Raw genomic sequence first — 22655 nt, 5'->3', positions numbered from 1 at the left:
AAAATGGCTGACCTACCACCGGCGCGACTGCGACTCTTCAAACCAGCCTTCTTCTCGACAGGAATGGACTGCTTTGGGCCCTTCCAAGTCAAAGTGGGAAGACGCATCGAGAAGAGGTGGGGTATAATATTCAAGTGTCTCACAACCAGGGTTGTGCACTTGGATCTCCTGAACACACTCGACGTCGACTCGTTCCTGATGGCCCTCAGAAGGTTTATCGCACGTCGTGGAACGCCAGCAGAGTTGTATTCCGACCAGGGAACCAACTTCCGTGGCGGAGAAAGAGAGCTTAGAGAATCGTTCGCTGCCATGTCTCCAGACCTTCAAGAGCAGCTAGCCAAGCAGAAGATCAGCTTCCACTTCAACCCTCCTGCAGCGCCACACTTCGGGGGAGTGTGGGAAAGGGAAATTCGGTCGGTGAAAGCTGCCCTCTATCCCACAGTGGGAGCCCAACCAGTCCCAGAGGAAGTGCTACGAACCGTGCTTCTCGAAGTGGAAGGGATCCTCAATTCAAAGCCACTGGGGTACGTCTCATCCAGTCTCCACGATCCCGACCCAGTGACTCCAAACGTCCTGTTGATGGGGCGGCTGGATGGCTCCTTACCTCAGACTGTGTATCCAGAGACTGCCCTCTTGAGCCGCCGTCGTTGGAAGCACTCACAAATCCTGGCGAACCACTTCTGGTCCAGCTTCCTGAGGAACTACCTCCCCAGCCTGCAAACTCGTCAGAAGTGGCAGTCAACGCGAGCCAACATCACCGATGGAGCTGTCGTGCTGCTGGTGGACCCGCAGTCACCTCGAGCGACATGGCCAGTGGGACTCGTCATCAGTGTCAACCCAAGCGCCGATGGACAGGTACGCTCTGCTGTCGTGAGGGTCGGCGACAAGGAGTACACCCGACCAGTGGCCAGGTTAGTCACACTTCCAGCTGTCTCAGCTGACAACGAGGAGGACAATGCAGCCGACAAGAATCCAGCGTAAGACTGTAAAGACCTGGTCACCTTTCTTAAGAGCGAATGTACTTCATACATTCGGGGGCGGCTGTTAGAAAGGTTCCTGTTTATTAGTTCGTTCCCATGGTAACCGTCGCTTCCTGTTTTTGTACTACGTCACGCGCGCGGTGCATTGTGGGATTGAGAGTAGCGTAGTGGCGCGAGTAGCACCAGGTGCACATTCGGAAGAGTGCAGCCACCAGTTAAGACGAGTGCAGCCGCCTGTAAAGACGTGTGTGAGGGAAAGGCATTCCGTGTGCGTCATTGAATGAACGTGAGTATTTTCCCTCCATGTTATTAAGTTTTGTGAAGTTAGAGCCGCTATCAGCGCGACGTTCGTGTTTACAGTTACGTCGGCGGGTAGTTATTGCGCCCGCTTGTCCTCGCGGTCCCGCTCGTCCTTGCTGCGCCGAGGAGAGCGTTGTTTGCGTTATATATTTGCCGCACATTTATGCTAAGAGAGGATGTGCTTGTTAAGCATCTCTTGGACATTATATACATTCAAATGAGTGTAAAACTGTTTAGTTTCGCTACTTTGTGGATAAGTTGGCCGCACGTGCACGAAGCGTGCTTCCGGGTGTGCGTGCGCATTTCGCCCCCACCTTTGTGTTCAGTAATACTTTGCGAGTAAGATATGCGTGTATTGGTGACTATATTTGCACTCAATGTGTATTGTTATTGCATTGGCACTAATATACTGTATTTCTTCTCTCCTTTAGAACCACACACAACCTATATATATATATGCCTAGTCAAGTTCCCTCCCCGCACACATATTGGATCCACAACACACCCAAGCTCCACACATACACACATACAAGCTCCTCGCACGCAGCTAATTTAACACACTCACACTCAGCTAGTCCTTCCTCCTCAAACAAGTGCCATTTATGTAAATAGTTCTGCCTGTTGCCACCCTGCTGCCTGTATATAGTTGCCAATCTGTTGTCAAGTTGGATTAAAGGTGAAAAGACCAACTCCGCTCTCCTTCTCCTGTGTTCTGACCGACACCCCGGGGCGAACGGACCATAACCCAAATTGAACCAGAAACCTATACAGTCCACAATCTGCCTCTCCAACAGGGTCGCTGCGTGAGTCCAGCTCTGCATGAGTCTCTTCCGTGTGCTCTTGCTTACTTCAAAAATACTGCACGCACTTTGAAAATGAGAGCGCCACTGCCACCCACGGAGTGGATGTGCAAGTACACTTTATTCTAGTACAGCAAAAAAAATAAAAAAAATAAAAGCATGTTCCCCGAGGTCACTCGTGCCCCCCCTGGCATCGCTCTGCGCCCCCCTGGGGGGGCGCGCCCCACCATTTGAGAAGTACTGCTGTAGCTGCAGATCAGTCTGGCACATCGATCAGAACTAATCTTGGCCCATTCTTCTCTACAAAACTGCTATATTTCAGTCAGATTCCTGGGACGTTTGGCATGAAACGTTGTCTTTAGGTCATGCCACAGCATCTCAATGGGGTTCAAGTCTGGACTTTGACTTGGCAACTCCAGAATGTGTATTTTTTGTTGTTGTTTTATTTAACTTCTGAAACCATTCTGAAGTTCATTTACTTCTGTGTTTTAGATCGACGTCTTGTTGTAGCATCTGTCGTCTTTTTAGCTTCAATTGTCTGACAGACGGCCTCAGGTTTTCATGCAAAACATCCTGATAAAACTATTGGATTCATTCTTCCTTTAATGATTGCAAGTTGTCCAGGCCCTGAGTCAGCTAAACAGTCCCAAATCATGATGCTCCCTCCACCATGCTTTATTGTGGGGATTGGGTGCTGATCTTGGTGAACGGTTCCATTTTTCACCCACCCATGATATTGTGTGTGTTACTCTTAAACAATTCAACTTTGGTTTATTCAGTCCAAAAAATACTTCCAAGTGCCTTTTCGCAAACATCAAACAAGAACAATGTTTTTTTTTTTTTGCAGCAGCAGCAGTGGCTCCCTCTGTGGAGTGCTTCCATGAACACCATTCTTGTTTTAAATATAGATGTATGCACAGAGACATTGGACTGTGCCAGTCATTTCTGTAAGTCTAGCAGACACTTTAGGGTTCTTTTTTTTTTTTACCTCTCTGAGTATTCTGCGCTGAACTCTTGCCGTCTTCTTCGGTGGACGGCCTCTCCTTGGGAGAGGAGCAACAGTGCCAATTTCTCTCTATTTGTAGACAACTTCTCTGACTGTCGATTGATGAACATCCAGACTTTTAGAGATGGTTTTGTATCCTTTCCCAGCTTTACAAAAATCAACAATCCTTGATCGCAGGTCTTTAGACAGCTCTTTTGACCGAGCCATGATGCACATCAGACAATGCTTCTCATCAAGACAGTTCTTACCAGGTGTGTGTTTTATAGTGGGCAAGGCAGCTTTAAACCACTCATCAGTGATTTGGCACACACCTGACTTAAATTGTTTGGTAAAAATTGGTTTAAATTGCTCTTTAAGTCTCCTTAGGCAGAAGGTTCACTTATTTTCCCTCGTCTGCCATTGTTTGCATGCAATCCTCATTAAAATGTTAAAACCTGTAAATGTTTGGATGGTTTTAGTTAAAGCAGACAGTTTTTACATCTGTGTGATTTTGACAGATCAGATCACATCACTTTTGATGTTTTTTGCAGAAATGTGAGAAATTCCAAAAGGTTCAGATAATTTTTCATACCACTGTATACATAGCCTAAGTCGGTTTTTATATCACTTTCTATTTCTAAACATTGACTCATTCAAAAAACTGCGACAGCTTATCCAACTAAGGAGAAGTCTGTGTCATTAGTGGAGCTCAGCTAATAGGTTTACCCACAGTGGCAAAATTTGTGACAAGTGCAGACATGCTAACTCCTATAATACCTCTCAGGAACATTATGGATATTTTTGTCAGGAACACTTCCCTGCACACACACCACCAAACTACACAAATATCTTCTTTATATTATCATCACATACTGTATATACGTACAACTAAACCAGAGCTAGGTGAGCCCTTTTAATTTTTAAAAGTCTAAAGCCAGAGTTATATTTACATTAAGCATCTGATGATCACTCAGCACAGACCTTTAAAAGCTAAAGCAGCATTGCATATTCTCTCTTGCCAAGATAAGAAAACAAATCTTATAGTGTTTCCAAACAAGCAAGATAAAGCACAGCCTAGCTCTAGACACATCCTGAACTCCGGTGAGGAGAGTGAAATGGAGGCGCAGCACATCTCACATGAGTGACGCGACTCAAACGCTGCTACGATGCAAGCTAACACACTCCACATACAATATGAAAATATCATGCATTGTGAACATATGACAGATACTATGTCGAATTTTTGTCTCATTGTCAACTCATCAGACTAAAACTGGCATTCGTCTCGCTATGTTCTGGTCTCCCAAGTCACGTTTTTAGCTCATCATCGTGATGTCATTGTTATGTAAAAATTGTTCGTCGACGAAATATTTTCGTTATCGTCATTGTTGACGAAAACAACACTGGTGATGCATGGATGAAGCTAAGCAAAAATTGTGATGAAGCAAATCCCACCTTCCCCAGGAACATGACAGGAAATGACTATATACTAAATTACTATATTTACTAATTAATTAAGTAGCTATCTGAAAATAATCTTAATAAACAGCTGCAAAACAACGATTATTTCTATGTTATTTATTGCTAACAGTAAAAGTACCTGACTCACAACTCAGCCATATGTACAAGTACTTCCTTATTATCCAACTTGAAACAGTCTCAATTTTTTTTCAGACATTCCAGTATTTCAGGTTAATTTTTTTTATTATTATTGTTTTTCTTCTCATTACATGCTAAATACTTCAAAAGTTTTGGCTGAAATCTTTGTTCGTCTACCTGGCTGTGGCCTTCAGTTGATATCAAAAGCATCACAAATTCCCCCAGTTCATATTAAAACAGTAAATATAAGCTTTTTCCATAACCTTTTGTCTTTTCCAAAGTTCAAGTAGCTTATCTCACAGCTGCTTGAAAGAATCTGATCGACTTGAGGCAGACACTGGAAACACAAGCCTTACAGCCATTTAAATCTATGCATTTTAACATTTATCTGGATAAACATTCAAGGGTATGTAAGATTTACAGGTGCATTTAACTGATTCCAGTATATATCATGATTTTAAAATAACACACACTTACAGTATGTAAGCCCCCCAGTAAAGGAAAATTTTCTTTGTTCAATTCAACTTAATTTGTGTTCAGTAGCACATTTCAACAGCCCCATTGTGGCTAACGTCACCTTCGCTTGATTTTTATTTACATTAGGCAAATTTAGAAGGGCCATATATGAAGATCAGAGTGACCCCGTTGTGTGATATTATGTGAGCATTTCAGAAATATAACCGGGTGTCATACCATTAAGTGCAGTCTCAGGAACAACCTCTTGTGCGATACTTTGAATGAAATGAGGATTGATTTAAAAACCCTACTAATAAATAGATAATGTGATTCACTTTCAAAGATTAACCTCACTTGTCCTTTGTACTCATTATAATACTTCATTTCTAGACGGTTGGTCAGCGTCTACTTTTTGTTGTACAGCGATATGACATTGATAAAAATTTCCAAAGAGATCAATACAATCATTATCTTAAGTGACCATGCCGAGACTTAATGGATCGCTGAGGTGCTTGTTTTAGTGTGAGATATTTAAGAAGGTTCTGACAGGACAGGACAGACTGTCCAACAGTGTATAAAGCACTCTTCATTGCCTTGCTGGGCCTTTTTATGGTCTGATGTAGTGGGAGGATTACAATTTGATTGCAGTCATTTGCTCACGAAATGAGGCTTCACAAATTGGAATATGTGTTGCTAATAGGAATTGGTAGAGGGTGTAAATGCTGGTTATTATCAAAAACAGACTGCACCATTAACAGTGTTCCTTTCAATTACATGGGGAAAACCTTGATTTGCAGCTTGCGTGAGACCATGTGAAACCTAAAAAAATTTATATTTTGCAGGAGTATGAGACGGTTTCAAAATGACAAGAACTTAAGATTTAAAGAGAGGTGCATGTTTGCTTCATGAGGGAGACCTGGATATGGGTAAAGATTTCAATAAGGTGACTTACTTTGATTAAAAACACATTCTGGATACAACATGAATGGTTGACCTTTTAATTATTTCGGGGTGTGCAAATTGTTTAGAGGGAGTCAATAAATGTGTTTTCTAAGTTGTTTCTTTGCAGCAACTAATGGGGTGTATTTGTATCTACTCTCTAGTGCTTACAAGTACTTGTTTAAAAAACAAACAAAACAAACAAACCAACCAAAAAAAACTCTACATCAATCAATCCCATGTTTTCATGTCTGACTAACAGTTTTTGCAGCCAATTATTCAAGGTGAGTAATTCATTAACATGTCTCTCATCTCTCCTTAGCAAGTCCTTATTAAAAGTAAAGTGACTGATGGTGTACTTTGTCAAACTCCCTCTTCAGAAAATGAGGGATACGTTATCAATCCTGTGGGAATTTTGAACTCAAGGTGCAACTTCAATTACACTAACTTTGAAGTCCTTTGAGCAAACAATCAGCCTGAGATTAGCTTGCACTGTAAAGAGCCATGCGTGGCACATTAGTAATTAAGATGTATTAGGATCAATTTAACAACTGACTTGTCAGATCAGATATTAATGACTCACATTAGCTCAGTGAGACAAATGTCTCCATAAAGACATGAGCGAGGTAAGAATAAGAACTTAAAGGCGAGCACAAGTGTGGAGGCAAAATGATTACTGCATTGCCTGTGGTAAGTGGCTCCCTTGTTGAAATATTACGAGATCATGTGGCAGAAGGCAGCATTAATTACTTCTTACACATGACATATAAGGGAGACTAAAACACATACTGTTGGAGGATGAAAGAAACAAAAAAAGCTTTGTCAAAAGGATACTCTCAGTTGGTATTGTCGTCTTTCTAGTATATCAAAATGCAATTAAAGTTAACATGATGACGTTGTTAACAGAAGATGGTAAACACCAGCACTCAGTATTGGCAAATTTGCTGCACTGGGTGGGAACTGAATTGATCAAATTGTGATGGCAAAATGGAAACTCATTGTCATGGTTGTGCATGCCTTCGGCAGGAGAATGGAGAATCTTTCTATCTGCTGAGGTAGAATAGTCAGTCACAGAGGTCTGTAATTCAAGGAAATCACATTATGCTAACACTAGCGGTCTGCTGAGATTGGGAGTAATAACCGAGCAAACCAGCTAACGTCTTCATTACAAATGCCTTCTGTATCCCAGTGTGAATGCATAATGCATAAAAAGTCATTTCGGATGAGTATGTATCTCAGAAGGAGTGATGGATGGCTGAGAGGGTAATGATTCATTAAAAGAAACCCAGGGAGAGGAAAAAAGCAAATGACAAAAAGCAGGAATGAATAATCATGACTTAAAGGGACTATACGGGGTTTCACTTTTTTACTCATGACTGTCAACTCTAGCTTAAAGTGTAACTGCAGCATATATATGGCGCACATGCTGTACAAGAATAAAGCAACTAGCGTTTGGCCGATTAAAAAAGCACCAGAAATAGAAGTATGTCTTAAGTGGGTTATATAAGTGGGTTATAAAAGAGTTTTTGCCTAGCGGAGATGAGGCGGAGGTTCGATTAAAAGGTTAATCGCATGCAGTCCATTGTTAACTCATGATAATTGCATTTTTTAAATTTTCCAAATGGAAAAATGATTATATATTTTAATTTTTAAAAGTATATCAATGTCAAACTAAATTTAAGCGTCATTAGAATCAGGAGTTAGGAACTTAACACTTGTAAATATTCATTTTTCCTAAATAACTTATAATAAAAGAGCGGCACGAAGGAAGATTGGTTAGCACGTCCGCTGACAGTTCTGAGATCAAGGGTTCAAGCCAGAGTCTGAGTGTGGAGTTTCCATTTTATTTTGTTTTTTGGTACAATATACACTCACCGGCCACTTTATTAGGTACACCTGTCCAACTGCTCGTTAACACTTAATTTCTAATCAGCCAATCACATGGCGGCAACTCAGTGCATTTAGGCATGTAGACATGGTTTAAGACACCTCCTGCAGTTCAAACAGAGCATCAGTATGGGGAAGAAAGGTGATTTGAGTGACTTTGAACTAGAGCTGAAACGAATACTCGAGCAACTCGATTAACTCGAGTTTAAAAACTGATCGGAGTAATTTTATTCACCTCGAGTAATCGTTTGACAGCTCTAAGCATCACGTTTCGCTCGGACTACTTTTAATGCGGGACAACGCGCCAACGTCACGTGCGTAGAGGAAGAAGCAATAAAAAAATATAAAAAACATTTCCGCAGCCGACAGCCGCTCCAAACTACGCCGACGTTGCTAAAATCTAGCCCGCGTGATGTTAAGTTGGTAGCAGGTAGCATCTGAGGAGTCTCATAGAGATCACATGTATGTTGAACTAGATGCAATATGATAGACTCGGCCGCGTCTGGGCAGCGGTAATAAACAGCGGCCATCTTAAAGCAGTAGAGCGCTAAGCACTAATAAAGAGCGCTAAGCGCTAAAAAATAAGATTAACGTTACTGTCTGAGTCACTAGCTCACGCAACGTTAGCCCTGCGGAGGGCTAGGTTTCTATTAATTATGACCACTTTCGATGCGTGGCTAACGTGTCTTACATACAGGCTTTAACATAACATAGCTTTGTGGAGTGATAAGGGTGTAAAATAAAAACTCAATAATGCTAACTATCAATTTTAGCTTAGTAGTCATTGCTGGATAAAACACCAAGTAGCACTGGTCCCTAATGTGCTCCAATACAGCCTGTATCATACATTTATCTTGAACACTGCAAAAACACAAAATCCTATCAGGACTTACAGTTTAGAGTAGCGTAAAACTTAACTAGAACTTAAAAATGGCTTGACACAAATAGAAATTCAATTGAAACAGGTGGGAAAAAATCCTAACTTTTAAATGATGTGTGTTATCAAGCGTAATGGCATTTTTAGGTATAAATAAATATATATTTTAATAAGATCTAAAGGTTTTTTGAGTGAAAGCAGTGAATTTGTCTTTTTTTTTTTTTTAATTCTAGTTACATCTGAGATGCAATTGTTGGCTGTTTTCAACAATATACATCGAAAATAAAGACATTGATTGACTGAAAATGGTTCAAGATTAGATGAAATGTCTTGTTTTCTCATGTATATTTATAATTGCTCTTCACCTAAAAATATATTTGTTTTATCCGATTACTCGATTAATCGATAGAATTTTCAGTCGATTACTCGATTACTAAAATATTCGATAGCTGCAGCCCTACTTTGAACGTGGCATGGTTGTTGGTGCCAGAACGGCTGGTCTGAGTATTTCAGAATATCTGCTGATCTACTAGGATTTTCATGCACAACCATCTCTAGGGTTTACAGAGAATGGTCCGAAAGAGAAAAAATATCCAGTGAGCGGCAGTTCTGTGGGCGGAAATGCCTTGTTGATGCCAGAGGTCAGAGGAGAATGGCCAGACTGGTTCGAGCTGATAGAAAGGCAACACTAACTCAAATAACCACCCGTTACAACCAAGGTAGGCAGAAGAGCATCTCTGAACGCACAGTACGTCGAACTTTGAGGCAGATGGGCTACAGCAGCTGAAGACCACGCCGGGTGCCACTCCTTTCAGCTAAAAACAGGAAACAGGCTACAATTTGCACAAGCTCATCGAAATTGGACAATAGAAGATTGGAAAAACGTTGCCTGGTCTGATGAGTCTCGATTTCTGCTGCGACATCCGGATGGTAGGGTGAGAATTTGGCGCCAACAACATGAAAGCATGGATCCATCCTGCCTTGTATCAACGGTTCAGGCTGCTGCTGGTGGTGGTGTAATGGTGTGGGGAATATTTTCTTGCCACTCTTTGGGCCACTTGGTACCAATTGAGCATCGCTGGAACGCCACAGCCTACCTGAGTATTGTTGCTGAACATGTCCATCCTTTATGACCACAATGTACCCAACTTCTGATGGCTACTTTCAGCAGGATAATGCGCCATGTCATAAAGCTGGAATCATCTCAGACTGGTTTCTTGAACATGACAATGAGTTCACTGTACTCAAATGGCCTCCACAGTCACCAGATCTCAATCCAATACAGCATCTTTGATTCGCATCATGGATGTGCAGCCGACAAATCTGCACCAACTGTGTGATGCCATCATGTCAATATGGACCAAACTCTCTGAGGAATGCTTCCAGCACCTTGTTGAATCTATGCCACGAAGAATTGAGGCAGTTCTGAAGGCAAAAGGGGGTCCAACCTAATAAGGTGGCCGGTGAGTGTATAACACTAGTATGTTATATATCTTGATTTTATATACTTTACATTTCTATATACTAGTGATGCACGATAATGCATTTTTCAACCGACACCGATAACCGATAATTTCCTCCTCATTCCAACCGATAACCGATAATGTCAAGCCGATAATTCTATTAAAAGATTTATGTAAAATTTAAAAGTATACACAAAAGAAAATATTACTGTGCAAAAACATAATTTATTGCTCTTTTTTTCAACATAAAGTATGAACAAGTCGTCAATTCAAACATCTAAATAATGACAGATTGTCTGACATTGTGTAATGGTAAACCTTTGGCAACAATTACTTACAGAGTAAATACCTAAGTTGCACAAAAATGCGTTTAAAAGTAAGCCATTCCTAACATATATAACATTAATACGCTGCAAAACACACCTCCTTAAAACTAGTCAGTTTTAAGTATAAATCTATTGGCAATAAGTGAAATTATCTGCGATCGCTTCAAGTGTATTTCTCTCAGATTTCTTGGAAGAAAAATAGCTAGCTGAAAATAATCTTAACAGCCTTGTTTTAAGCAATACATTATTATACTTAATCCTAAAAAAAAAACTTGAAGGAGGAAAGATTTTGAATAATATTTGTGGCTACAGAATATGATTTAAGAATTTGATTATCTACTGTGACTGTAATTGAGCAGAGAAATAAGTTAAATAATTTGAAAAGTGATTGCTAATGTTATATGCTTTGTTGCACACTGTGAAAATGATTACCTCAAAAGAGCGAGATGTCATGTACCCATTCTGGAGCGCTTTGTTTACATTTGCGGCTTTCACAACATTTGCGTTACAGCAGCTAAACTGTTACACGGCAGTACTATTTGGACGGAGTTGGAGCTCGCATCCGCGTGCGTGTTGTTTTGTGCCTGAGTTTTATTAAGCCGAAAATAAAGGCAGCATTACAAAGTCATCTGACCGCTCGTCATTTCACATTCTGAATGCATTATTGACTGGCTGACTTCGTTTTCTCCATGTTTAAATTATCTTATAACCACTGTGCCGTCATGATAAGCTTGCTTACCGGACATCACTTTTTCATGAAGAATGGTGGTCGAATAAACTGCATTATTTCTTTTATCCAGGGCTTTGGTTCTCGGGTCATTAAGGTAAAAAAAAAAAAAAAACGTGTTTTGTTTCGGCGGCGGCGGCAGCTACATTCGTACCGGATAATCCGCCCGGCCCGGACGGTTCGCCGCGGCGTATTCGGGTCCTGGCTCTGCTCGCACGCCGTGGGGGAACGCTCGAGAAACCGGGGTGTTCGCCGGAGGTCCAGAGGCCGGGGAACCGGGCTCGGCCCGTCCCGCCTATGGCGAGGCGGCGGCGGCCTGCCGGACTGGCCAGAGCGGCGGGCTCCGTCGGAAGACGGCTACTTGCCGACTATCGGTCTCCAGTAGTGCCGGTGTTTAGCCTTAGATGCGAATTTACCACCCGCCTTGGGCTGCATTCCCAAACAGCCCGACTCTGTATCGTCACAAGCCCTGTAGTTTAACTTAGTGTTTACAATAGCTTTAGCATTCCTGCTAGCAGCAGCCTCGTATTTGTTCCAAAATTCTTTGTGATGCATTTTTAAATGGCTGCTGGGTTAGTGGTTTTGAATGAGGACGCGTTCTTTCTGCCTCGTGGAACTTCTACGGTACATGTTTCGCAGATGGCGAGAGCGTCGTTTTTTTTAGTAACAGCCGCCATAATATTCAACTACTTCTTGTCTTGTAACTCCGCCTCCTCAACCCCTCCTCCCTCAGGGGCTTCAGAGAGGGGAGGGGTTGAGGAGGCGGCGTGCTGAATTCTTTGGTTGCGCACATTTGGAGGCAAAATCAAGTATATAATTATCGGATTGCATTATCGGTTGAATTTTTTTATTATCTGGATTATCTGTGTGACGTCATAATTGCCATTATCGGCCGATAATTATCGGTGACCGATATTATCGTGTATCTTTACTATATACTTTAATGAAACATATCAGCGGTTTAATATTATTCATGAAATAAAATGAAAAATTTCACAAAAAAATGTGAAAACTTAAAATGATTTTACTCACCAAAACGCTTGTCTTTCAAAGCATTTATACAGATCATCTGTGCATTTTAGCAGGGTTTGTGCCAGTCAGTCCACCTCAAAGTGCCAAATTTATGGTTAAAACGTAAAAGTCACGATTCGCATGAGAACATGGATTTCACCCCGATCCTCAGTGTGCCCTTGTGCCCAAAAATGGTGAGCTTTAGTGGCCAAGAGAGGAGCGCAAACTGCCTGAACACTTCATGCTGGAGGTTCACATTCTTTTATTTCACACGATCATTCACAATTAATCGACGCATTGCAGCTCACCAAATGCCACAATCTGCCTTAACGTGCCACAATTTAGGCTGAAAGGCCAAAGTTACGCTTCGCCTAACACAGGGATTTCGCTCCTGAATCCTCTGTGTGCTTTTGCCCGCATATAATGAGGTCCTGGGCGGCCAGAGAGCTGCACATGGCACCAGGAGATTCATCAGTGTATTTTCATCCAAATATGCTCCAAAATGATCATAATAGATCGGGCCAAGTTGCCAGGCAGGTTCACGCTTGTCACGCCGCCTCAATGTGTCCCATTTTGGCCATTAAAATCCAAAATGAAATCTAAAACCATTTTCTCACTCTCCAAACTACAGGGGGTGGGAAGGGGTATAACGAATAATACAGTGTTTAAAAATTGACGGCGTCAAAAGAGGTTTGCATTAACGCTGTTATTAACGTGTTAACTGACAGCATTAATATACATACACATATGTATATGGCGGAAAACACAGACAAAACTGAAAAAGCAGTTTCTGCTCTTGCAACCCTCTTTAAAATAAACTGCTGTATTTTAAGCCAAAAGAACTGTTGTGGTTGATAGAACAACATGTCTATATGCTGTCATAGCAGATTCATGGCGCATTAAGCCCCCAAACTATTTTTAATTTGTCCGTTTTACCCTGAAAACCCTGTTTACAGACGTTGCGCAACCACTTTTGTTTCAACCCAGCCATGATATTTATTATTCAAAATGTCGTTTTTAGCTTAGAATCATTCACTGATGTCTCATATTTGGTTTTACAAAAAAAAAAAAAAAAAAAAAAAAACGATTTAAAAAAAATTATTCACTCACATATTTTAAACTTTTAACAGATTATGTCACAAAGAAAAAAATGGCGTCTGTAAAAAAGTTAGGGATATCTACCTCATAACTATCGCTTAATTGTATTTTTTTTTTTGTTACTGTCGCATTTTCTCCAATATGTTAGATGATAATTAATCGATCCAAACAAAGAAAAATTGAAAAAAACGTATAAAAGGGTAAATATATGAAAAAGAAAATCTCGACCACTCCTTGATGTCTGCGATTTCTGCATCATGACCCTTGTTATATTACCGTGTTTCACCCATAAAATCCCCCAAAAATCCAGCTGTGGCTATTCACAGCTGTGTCTTGACAATCAGTGATACATGCTACATGGAGTTTTTGGATTGAAACAAGGTAAGTATGCGATAATATCTCATTAAAGTCATAGCGTCTGTAATTCTACTCTCGCGTGCTCTCACCTCCAGATACGGTTTCGCTGTTTAAAAAACAAAACAAAACAAAACAAACAAAAAAAAACACCTTCCTCCTCAAAATGTTTCTTCCCCCAGAAAATTAAGGTTTTAAGCTTTCCAATGATGTATCACATATGCATATGGACAATTTTGAAACTTGGCCAAATTGGGGGTCTCAGAGCGGAACTTCAAGTCACCTGAGTGTTTTCCGCCATATATACAAACAAAAATACATCCACACACATAACACATAAGTATAAAGGGAAAAAAAATAGATTCATTCATGAAATTTAACTTCCCATTTGTAAGCAGAACAAGTCAGGATGACTTTTTATACAGGCTTGTTACCACTAACACGTCATGAATTTAGCAACTATTTACAATGGCGGCTGTACTCTCGAGCTGTCCCAACTAGTCGACTACGTCGATGTAATCGATGACGTAAATGCGTCGACGAGCACAACATCTCGTTGACGGTTAATGAAAGGTTAAAAAAATATATGCGTGCAAAGTTGAGAATGTCGGACGCTCGGTATGCAAGCGGGGAAAGCGGCACAAAGCCAAAAAAGCACACCAGAATGGCCAAAACATTGACTTATTTCAACGAAACAAAGGAGAGGACACTGTTGTGTTCTGTCTCTTCAATGACAAGCTTAGCTGCACCTCGGCCGTGAATGAGAACCGAAAGCGCCGTCACTCAGTTGTAATTCTGGAAGACGACAGGAGACAACAAGCTGGCAGATCGTAAGTCCATCTAACTAACTAACTAACTAACTAACGACATGTTTTATTGAAGTTACTAAGCCTGTCACGAAATGCAATGAGTCCATTTATCGCACGTTAAATAAATATGAGGGCGCTAATTTTCAGGGCTTCCTTTTATCGGTGTGTGCATCCGAGCGTGCATACATTTGTGCGTGCGTGTTGATGGCATATGAGACTCCAGTTCCTTTCACACGACACGCCGTATAATTAAAAGTTCAACATAGAAAATAAGGAAACATATCTTACACTGTAAACGTTAGCATTGCTACATTGAGTCGAATGGGGAAAAAAGACAACATACTTTAGCCTGCTATAAAACTGGCAGTCTTCTCCAAAACGCAAACTTGCGGTTAAAAGGTGACACTTCAAACATGAAAAATCGCTGGTTGACAGCATTTACAAACGAAAAAAAAAAAAATCTATTAATCTCATCATTTATTACTGACACCACAATGACGAAAAGTGCTTTTTTTGCGGAGTGTAAAGCTTACGGTTAGCGGTTTAGTGAACGTACTTCCAGTGAACATTGCAAAATAAAAGCACATCACTGTCGTCATATAAATAATAATTTCTGGAGTTAATCCCACATACTTCAAAATTCAGATTCTTAACCAAGAATAGCTTTAAAATGACACCCTTTATGAAAAATCTGATTGGCAATGAATAATTATTATAATTATTATAACACTATTATATATAGCGTATTTTCTGGACTAGCTTTAAAATGACACCCTTTATGAAAAATCTGATTGGCAATGAATAATTCTTATAATTATTATAATACTATTTTATATACTGTATTTTTTGGACTATAAGTCACACCTGAGTATAAGTCGCATTTTGGGGGGAATTTTATTTGATAGAATCCAGCACCAAGAACAGACATGTCATCTTGAAAGGCAATTTAAAATAAAAATACAATAGAGAACAACATGCTGAATAAGTGTACAGTATGCTAATATTACATGACGCTAGAATCTAGATCGGGCCTAAAAAATCCGGCAAGACCCGACCGGCCCGCGGGTATTAAAGCCCGAACCGGCCTGTCGATCAATTAAGTTTATTTGCAGGCCCGAGCCTGAAAACCCACCAAAATTTTATGTTTTAATTGTAGGCACCAGCCCGAAAAAAAGAAATTCTATGTTTTATTTGTGAGGACTTAGGAGAAGGAGGAAATGCGGGGATGCGATGCGTGGTTACGTTTTGTGTGATTACATTTGTGACGATGCCTGCACGTGCATATATGCATAATGATAACAAATTAAAGCCTGTCTTTTGTAACAAATTCTCCCAGTTAAACAAGACTAAGATGGATAATCAATAAACGTTTATATCTTTTATATTTGTGTGTCTTTTCTAACAGGTGGATAGTGGATTTGACATTTATTTTAATCTCTTTGAGTTGGCAGAAAAAAAACGCAAGTTTTCTCAATGTTTAAATAGTCTACATATTTTTATGATCATTATAAATGCATTTATACAACGAAATAACGCTGGAAAAGTTTGTTAAATATATTTCTCGTATGAGACCAAAGTGCCACATTCACTTACATTCAGCGAAGCCGACACAGGTTTCTGTATAGCATATTCAACAATTTGAATCCTTTCCATACCCCACTCCTACCACAGTTGTTGTGCTTTTCAATTCCCCTGTCTTTAGTTTGTTTTAGCTGCTGCTGCATATCGAAACGGAAATACCAGGATGGACTTGCGGAGGGCGCCAGGGGAAGATTGAAAAGAGAGCGGGGCCACGGCGTTCACGTGCGCAGGCATGCACAGCGCCTTCTCTGTTTTATCCAAATTATTTATTTTATAAATACATCCATACATCGTTTTAGTATAAATATATGAATATACTGTTTTTTTTTTTTTTTTTTTAAAGTTAGCGAGAGAGACGTCCGGCCCGACCGTAAATAATCACACATACTAGTAAGTCGCTCCAGAGTACAAGACGCACCCTCTGCCAAACTATGAATAAAAACTGTGACTTCCGAAAAATACGGTAATAGTATACTATAATATCAATGCTAGATTTTTTTTTATTTAAGTACTGTTTTGAATCATGTTGGAAAGGTGAAGTCAGTGTTCTGAATCTGTTTACATTCAATTCTATTGCACTAGTGAATGCTATCAGCATTTGACCTCATTGTTAATTTGTGATTTATAATTGTTATTTCCATGTTTATTTGTACTTTAATATTTTTTTTGTGAATTCATAAGCATCAACAAAAAAAGTCATTGCTAAATTAATTTAACAAATAAATAAATTAATTAAAATATTAGATTAGTTGACAAATCATAAAAATAGTTGGCTGAATATTCGGGAGAAAATTACTCGTTTGGGACAGCCCTACTGTATTCACAAATCAAATATGTTGAACTGAAAAAAAAAAAAAAAACTCCTGAAGTACACCATCCTACAGTAATTCATAAAACATTCTAAGATTCTTAAAACCTAATTTCAAATTTATACACAAGTGATCCTGATACACAACCTTTCGATAAGTTTTAATAAGCCACTTTCAATTCTGAGGATTCAGGAAACAATACTCTCGAGTTTTCATTCTGAGAGACGCTATAATTGTTTGCAAAATAATTTTACGAAGTCACTGTAATTAACAATCTAACAAAGTAATCGTAAATATATATAATTTACAGAGCCACTGGAACATACAACGAAGGTCATTAAAGTGAGTGTTGATGCAAATGGTCAAAATAACACCAAGATCTGTTAAGGAAATGAAGCTATGTTCATTTCCTGGAATTTGCATATCTGAATTATCACCTTCATTTGACTAGTAATGTTAAATGAGTAGACATTAATTACAGCGAGGTAAATTGTTAAAACACTCCTCAAAAATGCATGCTTCACACTTTTGTTATTATATATCAAAATGCATATTTTAACAGACAAAAATGACTGAATGCTAATTAATTTAATCACTAAAAACATAATAAAACCAATAGGTTACCATTCATCAAAGTTAAGAATATCCTTAAATATTATTTTTCCCCCAACTCTATAATTAACAAGATTGTGGATATCCAGCTTTACTCAGAGGCTATGACTTGCACGATTGTCAAACCTGTGTGTGTCAGAAATCGGAAGATCGGAAGAAAGATTTTCTATTTTTTAAGCGATTGGGTAAAGAATGTCCTCATAATCAATTAAAACACGGTATCAATACAACACAAATCATCTCCACTACCAGGAGGTGCCATCACCACATTAATTAGAAGTGGCCACATTAATCAGAATGGCTACAAATGATTCATCTCAGCATTCCAAGGGTTTTCATTGTTCTCAGGACAAGTAAATGTCTTCTAATAAACGGTGTGTATTTGGCATGTAAACTATTTACCATTTCGGAGGATGGTACGTAAAAATACCTAACCACAAGTTAGAATAACAAACAAGAAAATGTAGGGCATGACATTCAGAAACTCCAGTGCAGTTGCAAAACCTGCAAACCATTATTTAAACCAATTACAATACGAGAGTCCTGTACAAAGGCAACAATGACATGCTGCTAATGCAGCACACTACAGGGCAGACTGGACACATCAAAAGTGTTTAGGTGCATCTACAGCAGGGGTGTCCTCCACTACGTCGATCACAACGCTAGTGTGAGTAGCTCGTGGCATCCCCACAAAATACAAACAAAACAAAACAAAACAAAAAAAACTTAAATATACATAGTTAATTATATTGTGTGAGCAACATATGAAGTTATGCAGCAGCACCCCCTCCCCCGCTATGTGTATTAAATATATATATATATAATATATATACATATATATATATATATATATTATATACAGTATATATAAGTTATATGTATATATGGGGGGGGGGGCGGTAATGCGTGTGTATTCCTGCGAGTTTGTTTCACATAGAAAAAAATACATGCAAAAAGGACCGAAAGATTTTGAAGATGTGCTAAAGGGATTGTCTGCCACCTCAGGCTTTTTGCAGCCATTTGATTTTCATTTCACTCTCTGCCATCCAGAAAGTAGTAAAATGCTACTTTTGCCTTAGAACATTGAGACAAAAATTTTGCTTAAAAAAACAGCCTGGATAACATTTGGGGTTTGAATACAATTCAATGGATTTTGATGAATGAGGGTGTAAAACAACCAAGGTATAATAAAAGTAATGCATAAGAGAGGCTGTTATTGTCCCTGAAGGCAAAGGATTGAACATTTATACACACCTTCAGAACTATCTTTTGGTATAAATTTGTTATTTGGCACAAGTAAAGGGAAGAGATAACTTTGGATGCAGGCATCAAACAGACAGTTAAACATTGCTCATTTGAATAGACTACCCAAACTTAAATGGTGACCCTTTTAAAAGTAGCCCCTTTAAACTTTTCTACAAAGCACAATTTCACTGTTAGACTGACTGAAAATATCCATTACAAATGTAAATTGCTCCTTTTATGTCCACAAAACTGCTTTAAGTGCACTTAGTCCTTGATAAGCAAAAGTGTTTTTAGCTCCTTTGGGTCCGCTTTCTATTTTGGGAATAAACACTGCATTAATATGCATTTTTACTTAGAAGTTTTAAAGTCCACAAAAAGTTACATGCTGTACGTGTGTGACTGTACGATGCACTTCAGTTGCAGTTTTCCTTTTCTGTATAATAAATTGAATTGCATCAATAATACAATTGTTAATTAAACCTCAGTCTGTTCTTTGACCAACACCTACAGTTGTGGTCAAAAGTTTGTATACACTTGTGAAGAACATAATGTCATGGCTTTCTTGAGTTTCCAGTTATTTCTACAACTCTGATTTTTCTCTGATAGAGTGATTGGAACAGATACTTCTTTGTCACAAAAAACATTCATGAAGTTTGGTTCTTTTATGCCTTTATTATGGGTGAACAGAAAAAAGATCAAATCTGTTAGGTCAAAAATATACATACAGCAGCACTAATATTTGGTAACATGCCCTTGGCCATTTTCACTTCAATTAGGTGCTTTTGGTAGCCATCCACAAGCTTCTGGCAAGCTTCTGGTTGAATCTTTGACCACTCCTCTTGACAGAATTGGTGCAGTTCAGTTAAATTTGATGGCTTTCTGACATGGACTTGTTTCTTCAGCATTGTCCACAAGTTCTCAATGGGGTTTAAGTCAGGACTTTGGGAAGGCCATTCGAAAACCTTAATTCTAGCCTGATTTAGCCATTCCATTACCACTTTTGATGTGTGTTTGGGGTCATTGTCCTGTTGGAACACCCAACTGCGCCCAAGACCCAATCTTCGGGCTGATGACGTTAGGTTATCTTGAAGGATTTGAAGGTAATCCTCCTTCTTCATTATCCCATTTACTCTCTGTAAAGCACCAGTTCCATTGGCAGCAACACAGCCCCACAGCATAATACTACCACCACCGTGCTTGACGGTAGGCATGGTGTACTTGGGGTTAAAGGCCTCACCTTTTCTCCTCCAAACATACTGCTGGGCATTGTGGCCAAACAGCTCGATTTTTGTTTCGTTTGACCACAGAACTTTCCTCCAGAAGGTCTTATCTTTGTCCATGTGATCAGCAGCAAACTTCAGTCGAGCCTTAAGGTGCCGCTTTTGGAGCAAGGGCTTCCTTCTTGCACGGCAGCCTCTCAGTCCATGGAGATGCAAAACACGCTTGACTGTGGACACTGACACCTGTGTTCCAGCAGCTTCTAATTCTTGGCAGATCTGCTTTTTGGTGGTTCTCGGTTGAATCTTCACCCTCGTGACCAATTTTCTCTCAGCAGCAGGTGATAGCTTGCGTTTTCTTCCTGATCGTGGCAGTGACAAAACAGTGCCATGCACTTTATACTTACAAACAATTGTTTGCACTGTTGCTCTTGGGACCTGCAGCTGCTTTGAAACGGCTCCAAGTGACTTTCCTGACTTGTTCAAGTCAATGATTGTTCAAGTCAATAATCACTCACAAGAAATTGCTAATTCGTGTTGCTGTATGTATATTTTTGACCCAGCAGATTTGATCACTTTTTCTGTTAACCCATAATAAAGTCATAAAAGAACCAAACTTCATGAATGTTTTTTGTGACAAAGAAGTATCTGTTCCAATCACTCTATCGGAGAAAAATCGGAGTTGTAGAAATAACTGGAAACTCAAGAGAGCCATGACATTATGTTCTTCACAAGTGTATGTAAACTTTTGACCACAACTGTATTATTGGATTACTGCATTTTGATGGACAATAGTATCTTAACCCATATTCAGTACCAATACCAAAATCTAGCAGTAGTATATGCATGTAGTATTTGCAAGGAGTACTGTTGAGTAGTTTTTAGCATGTCTGCTTCAAATTAAGAGCGCTCAAATCAAGTCAGGCCCTTCACTTTGTTTTGCCTGCTCGCCCCATGCTTGAACCTACAAACTCCAAAAACATGTATGTCCCATTCCTCAAGGACTATAACATTTGCATTGAGGTGAATGTGGGTATGGATTAGGGCTGCAGCTATCGAATATTTTAGTAATCGAGTAATCAACTGAAAATTCTATCGATTAATCGAGTAATCGGATAAAACAAATATATTTTTAGGTGAAGACCAATTATAAATATACATGAGAAAATAAGACATTTCATCTAATCTTGAACCATTTCCAGTCAATCAATGTCTTTATTTTCGATGTATATTGTTGAAAACAGCCAACAATTGCATCTCAGATGTAACTAGAATAAAAAAATAATAGAATAATAAGAATAAAATTACTCGGATCAGTTTTTAAACTCGAGTTACTCGAGTTGCTCGAGTATTCGTTTCAGCTCTAGTATGGATATCTCCCAAACTAAAGCCTGATGGCCAATCCAGAATTTACTGTACTCTGTATTTGGCACAAACTCAACTGGGATAGGTTCCAGCTCAACTGTGGCCCTAATGAGAATCACTATAGAAAACAGATGAATGCATACATTGTCAGCTGTTGAAGTTCAGTGTGAAATGTAAAATCAACTATGGCTAATCTATTGTAGAACTTAATACTTGTCCACACACACTGACTTGGAAAAACTACCCCTGAACTGAATCCCTAACTTTTAATTGAAGACTAGTCAGTGTAAACTATTAGCAAATCGTCAAAGTCATCCATCAAAAATAAAAGCATCGCAGACATGTACAATTAAATTGATTAACCGAGTTTTTAGGGTCAGGCCGATGATAGAATCAATTTTTTACAATATGACGTACAACAGAAAGGAGCTTGTTTATTAAAGGGGCAAAGTTTGTTCAGTCGATTAGATTCGGCACAAGTTTGCACCATTAGACAATTCCCAAAATCAGTTCACTACAAACTATGATATGTTCAATCTCGTTTAGAATTTGTCACAGACTGTTTTCATATTCAAAGTGCATTTAGGATAGCGTATGCATTTTTGAATTGCTATTCCTTACATCTTTGTTAAATCCTGACCATCAATGGCATCGGTTAATGGCTGATGTATTACAAAGGAGTCACACGACCAACTTTTAAAATTGACCACCACAGCAGCAAATGTTAGTATTAGTGTGCCCTAATGATGTTAAATAATTCAGACAGACCGACTGACTGACCATCCATAATTTTTGGATTGTAGATTATATGTATGTATGTATGTATTATACTGTATATATATTATGCTCGAAGTATTACCAGAAGATTGGAATATTAAAAAGCAAATCACAAATGACAATCACAAAGTTATACAGTGCTGCTCAAAAGTTTGTGAACCCCCTCAACATTTTGGAATTTTCTATTATTTCAACCTGATTTCCTAATCAATCAATTCAGTAGTTTTTTTTTGTTTTTTTAACAGTTGTGTTGTCGAGACTAAATTAAAAAGAGTTTTCATCAACTGATGTAGGTGCAAAATTGAACTGTTTGGTCACAACCAAAACCGCCATGTCTGGCGAAAAGTCAACACTGCATACCACCAAAAGAACCTTCTCCCAACAGTGAAGCATGGAGGTGGGAATGTCAAGATCTGGGCTTGCTTTTCATCCTCAGGA

General features: G+C 39.2%; 2 protein-coding genes across 2 annotated transcripts in view; one reads left to right on the top strand and one right to left on the bottom strand.

Annotated features, from left to right (window-relative positions):
* Positions 1-22655, bottom strand: part of ipo11 (importin 11) — a 194575-nt gene that overhangs the window by 25611 nt on the left and 146309 nt on the right. The window lies entirely within an intron of this gene.
* LOC130914022 (uncharacterized) lies at positions 163-2077 on the top strand. The gene is made up of 2 exons (XM_057833070.1): positions 163-1266; positions 1712-2077. The coding sequence occupies exon 1, from the start codon at positions 199-201 to the stop codon at positions 979-981; it is 783 nt and encodes a 260-aa protein (XP_057689053.1). The 5' UTR covers positions 163-198; the 3' UTR covers positions 982-1266; positions 1712-2077.

This window comes from Corythoichthys intestinalis, chromosome 3, assembly GCF_030265065.1.
Source record: "Corythoichthys intestinalis isolate RoL2023-P3 chromosome 3, ASM3026506v1, whole genome shotgun sequence".
Classification (NCBI taxonomy): domain Eukaryota; kingdom Metazoa; phylum Chordata; class Actinopteri; order Syngnathiformes; family Syngnathidae; genus Corythoichthys; species Corythoichthys intestinalis.
This window is presented reverse-complemented; position numbering and strand designations above follow the sequence as displayed.